Source organism: Rhagoletis zephyria, unplaced genomic scaffold (assembly GCF_001687245.7).
Source record: "Rhagoletis zephyria isolate East Lansing unplaced genomic scaffold, Rhagoletis_zephyria_1.1 Rzeph_scaffold_00949, whole genome shotgun sequence".
In the NCBI taxonomy this organism is placed as follows: Eukaryota; Metazoa; Arthropoda; class Insecta; order Diptera; family Tephritidae; genus Rhagoletis; species Rhagoletis zephyria.
Window position 1 is genome coordinate 2,028 of NW_016158033.1, and position 5,093 is coordinate 7,120.

At 35.2% G+C, this 5,093-nt stretch overlaps 1 protein-coding gene across 1 annotated transcript in view; it reads left to right on the plus strand.

Annotated features, from left to right (window-relative positions):
• Positions 1-3,432: 3,432 nt before the first annotated feature.
• Positions 3,433-5,093, plus strand: part of LOC108362148 (calbindin-32) — a gene marked incomplete at its 3' end in the record, with an annotated part of 119,113 nt that continues 117,452 nt past the window's right edge. Inside the window, exon 1 of the mRNA XM_017615010.1 lies at positions 3,433-3,710. Within this exon, the coding sequence (XP_017470499.1) occupies positions 3,533-3,710 (178 nt within the window). The remainder of the gene's footprint in view (positions 3,711-5,093) is intronic.

Here is a 5,093-nt window from a genome sequence, read left to right on the forward strand (position 1 = left end):
TTAAGTTGAACTATTGTAAGATAATCGAACAGTAAATTTCTTTTTATGTAAACCTGAAATATGGGAAATATACACTTTCCAAGTGTTTCAGCTAAAATGTTTTAAATGTTTCATTGAATGAATAATGTATCAAGTCGGCCGGGGAGTCATTGGACATCATCCTAAGTACTCAAATGTCAGGGTCGAGGAATCCGAGACTGCTTTAAACTAGGGAGAGAGAGTATCGATAGAGATGCCAGCGATTAATCATTTGATTAAATTAATCAATTGTTTTTTTCCAACTTACGATTTAATTGCATCGCAATCTTGTGTTTCATTAATCGATTATTAATCGTTTCTTCGGACAAAAAGCCATAGGTGTCGTCATTCTCCCTTAGCTTCTCTCCTCTTTCCCCAACCCTTCCTCTCTTTTTCCGGTCTCCCTACGTCCTTTTTCCTTTCCCCTCTAAGGGCATCGCAATGGACAGCTTAGTCGAGTGCAAGTGTGTCTCCATATACGGAGGCAGCCCGCTTACCTAACCTAACCTAATCTAGCTCGAAATCTAAGCAAATACGGATCTGTACAGGACTTATAGGCTACCAGACAGATCTGGTGTACCCACAGCCCATTCAAAATCAGGGGGTCTACTCAAGATATTTGGGAACCTTGATTTGGTTCCTATATAGAAGGCTTGTTTGAAGTTGCGAAAAAATCATGTCGATTTTTGACATTTGTTTTTGCTGACGGTTTTACGCATTTGCTTTCATACAAAATATATTGGAAAATTTTTTTATATAGAAAAAAATTATCAAAAATCAACGGTATTTTTTAGCAACTGTAACCTTGCAGGTTATTCAATTAAAATATCAAATAGAACTGCATACCAAAAAATGTTCTGTAAATTCTGATATAAAAGTTTAGAATTTTGGAGAATTTTTACTCAATTTTATACAGAGTTTAAAACTTCTATGCAAATGTACATATATGTTTCTACACGCTCACGGCATTCTGCAAAGAACACTGACAGGTTCTGACCAAGGATGCAATGACCCGACCATAAGGCCGGAGTCTACGAGTTTGTGGTTAATAACCACTGGTTATCACCAGGGTGATAAACCACTCAAACTAGACAACCAATGAAGTGTCGGAAGGAAATATACTATTTTTGTGTAGATCTCTTAAGTTTACATTAGTCTACCAAAAAGTTTATTTATTATAAGTAAAGAAGGGTATCTGAAGAAAAAAAATTAGTTAAGAGCAGCTCGATTTTTATAGGCATAATCAACCGAATTGAGAAAATATATTTTGGTAGGAGCCATAGAAAATGCCAATTTTTATGGTTTGCTTAGGAATGAGAAAAAGCGGTTTCGCTTAAGACGCTGCTTTACTAAAACGGCACACTAAAATCTCGCACGCATGTTGAGCGTGTGACACTGCGCCTAGTTTACAAATAAAGCAAATTACCCATAATCCTTGCATTTTCTTTAATTTTCTACTTTAACGCCAATTCAATATACATATGTATGTATGTACTATATACGCTTTTTTTACTCTTAAGACCAACAATTGTCGGGATTAATTTCACACAATGAATTGGCGCACTTTCTACGCAACCATCAAGTACCTAAATAAATGCAAATGTAGGTATACGTATGTACCATAGGGTGGTACAAAAAAAGTAAAGTCGGAATTTAAATGTTCTCACCTCATAGGATGCTTCTATATCGAAAAAATATACCCATTATTTTTGATTTTTAAATCAAAATCCATGTATTTCATGTACATAGGAAAAAACAACTTTTTGTAGAAATGGTATAGAATTCTTGAAAATCAATATCTTTTCGACTTCTAATAATAATACTCAATTATTTATTTAATCACTTTTTAATACTAAAGATTATTGTTGCATATTGTGAAGTTTTTGGCGGACGTATAAAATATAGGTACTGTGAAGAAATGGTTAAATAAACATCTGGGTATTATTATTGGGAATCTCCTGAACAGAAACAGAGTTTCCGATCGAGAAATATTGATTTTCAAGAATTCTATACCATTTCTATGAATTATTTTTTCCTATATAAAATACATGGACAACTTTGAGCGACCTCTAAATATTTTTTGATTGTAAAATAAAAAAGAGTGGTATATTTTTTTCAGTCTAGAACAAGCTAAAGGCTGAAAGCATAAGAATTACGAGTTTACTTTTTCCCCCCACATGCATTTTTGGACCACCTTAATGTACATACAAATGCCTGTCGTGTGCGTTGAAATTTAGCCACAACTCACTTGCGCACTTTGTCAATGCCAATGCTTTATTGCGGCTTCCATTTTTTCGATAGGGCTCAGGTGTCTTTTGTACTATGTAAAAGTGGGTAGAAGCAAATTTACTTTGATGTACTGCAATTAAGGTACTCAAGCTACATGCGTGTTTTCGCATTTTCTTAAGCGAAGAAAAAATTTCTAAATCAAGGCTTTACTTTACCATGCGACACACGACACGGTATCATAGCCCAGCGCTTCTGGATGTGCGTGCTCTCAATCCTATTACGCAGTGGCGAGTGATACTTCAAGCGTAGCGTTGTAGCAATGAGAACTCAAAAGTGATGTTGGCAAACACTTTGCAAATTTTAGTACTGGGAGACTTTTTTTCCTAAACAATTCTTGGCGTAAAACCATCGTCTGTAAACTTTTTGCTTCTGTGTTGTTTGTTTTCTTGTTGCACGCATTTCGATTTTCACATTTTACCATTTCGTTTATTCACTTCGCCCACACTTGAGCACTCTTGCCCCAGTGGGTTTGCAAGTGACAGCAAACTAATGATGGCAGCACTGGTGTTTGTCGGTGGTGCGTAGACAATTGCTTGCAGAATTCGTGACAGCGGAGCGGCAAAAGTTGCAATTTTAACTTTGCGGTTGGTGTTGTCACATTTTGGTATATTGTGTTTTTCGAAGACAGTACAAACATAGTCTATGCCAGTGCTCGTCAAACTTTTGAGTGTGACGGACCGGCTGCAGTTTTTCTATTACGTCGGGGACCGGTACCTTTTTTTATTGATTATTTTTCGTTTACGATCATCTCACATATGTATTAAAATTTGTTTAAATGAATTTCTTTATTAGCCGGGTGTCTATATATGACCTATTACCATTTAATGATAGCAGATATTAGCGATTTTTTATGAATGTTTAACAAATTTAAGTTGTTTTTATTATACAAGTTGTATATAGCCTCATTAAACAGTAATATAAAACATCAAAAAATCGTTGTCCATTTCGCGACGCCCTTGCGGACCGGCGACTTATGGCTTACGGACCGGCACCGGTCCGCGGACCACCACTTTGACGAGCACTGGTCTATGCTATGCTATTACATTTCAACTTTTGACACATTCTCTATTTCCATTAACAATATTAAATCTTTTTCATATTTCTTTATCTCCTTTTTGCAGACGACTTTACTGTCGAAGTCTAAGTGAACCGCCTGGTAAACCTCTGTCAATAGTGAAACGCCGATTTGTTGTTGGAGAGCGAAAGCAGTTTCATCCACTTAGCCATGGAATCTCCTAGTGCAGCCACCGCTTCAGCTGCTGCCGCTGCAGCTGCCGCCAAACGCGTACAAATCGAGAAGGCACACAATTTTATGCGTCAATATCGGGATCCAGAATCGCGTGAGCTAAAGAAATTATCAGCCAATCAATTTATGGACGTGTGGGCACATTACGATAAAGATGGTGAGTATTAAATAAGAAGGTTGAGTAAGAATTGATTTTATCGGGGACAAAGGTGACTTTTTTGTTGAAAAGTAAAAAAAAAAATGGGAGTATAAAATACAATAATCCTACTACACTGTAATATAAAACCGTGCGACAAAAACAAAAAGCTTCAGAACACACGAAACAATCAATATGCTCGCCAAAGTATGGACCATATATAGTAAAACTGCATTTTTTCTCTCTGACGTATTTTTTTTTTAAATTAAAAGGACTTTGATAGATATTTAAAAGATATGACTAATTCAAAAAGTTATTTAAAAAATGCAGTTCAATGTAGAAAAGTAATGTGGATACCAAATGAAAGAGCAAACTCTCTAGAATTAAACAAATATTAGTTTTTTTTGGTTAGCGAGGACGATAAGGTATTAAAATTGTCCTTTTAATTAATTTGATTTTTCAAGCTAATAAAGCTAGAAGGATGAAATTGAAGGATCTGGTCGTGTGTATACTACATACTTCTTAAAATATATATATTTTTTTCAAAAATAAAAGGTCATTTCAAATACTTTTTCGTACTTCCCAGAAAAAAATCGGTAATCGCTTTTAGTGGTAACGTGTTCTAGAAGGCATAGCATTGCCGGTAATGCAAAGTAGAATGTCCAACAATATTTTATTTATTTCGCTTCTTTGTTTGATTTCGGGGAATGCAAAGTAGAATGTCCTATAATATTTCTTTTTTAATTCGTTTCTTTGCTTCATTTCCGGAAATGCAAAGTAGAATGTCCTACAATATTTTATTTATGTCTCGCTTCTTTGCTTCATTTCCGGAAATGCAAAGTAGAATGTCCTACAATATTTTATTTTATTTTGCTTCTTTGCTTCATTTCGGAGAATGCAAAGTAGAATGCTGCATCGTAGTCAGCTGAAAAATAGAATGAATACCCAAAAATTCTTGTTCTACCGTTACTTTCTGTGGAAATTTGTCTCGCATAAAAATCATGTTTTGCTTTGTTCAATTTGCAGCGAAGTTGAAGTCAGTCAATGAAGTGAAGTACAAGAGTGAGGAAGTACAATTTTAAGCTTAGTTAAATATGCATGTATGTACATACCGATTTTTAAGAAAATCTAAATACCTAAATAAATACATATGTATGTATAAAAGCTGATTTATAAAAATTTTAATTAATTTTAATCTTTTAAGACATTTTCTGATTTCAATTTAATATAAATAAGTATGTACTTATCTGTCGGCCGCTGTGGTGTAGTGGTAAGCAGTGCGCGCTTCCACTCCGCAGGACCCGGGTTCAAACCCTGGTCAAAGCAACATCGCAAAAAATATAGAAAAAAGGTTTTTTCTTAACAGCGGTCGTCCGTCGGCAGGCAATGGCAAACCTCCGATTG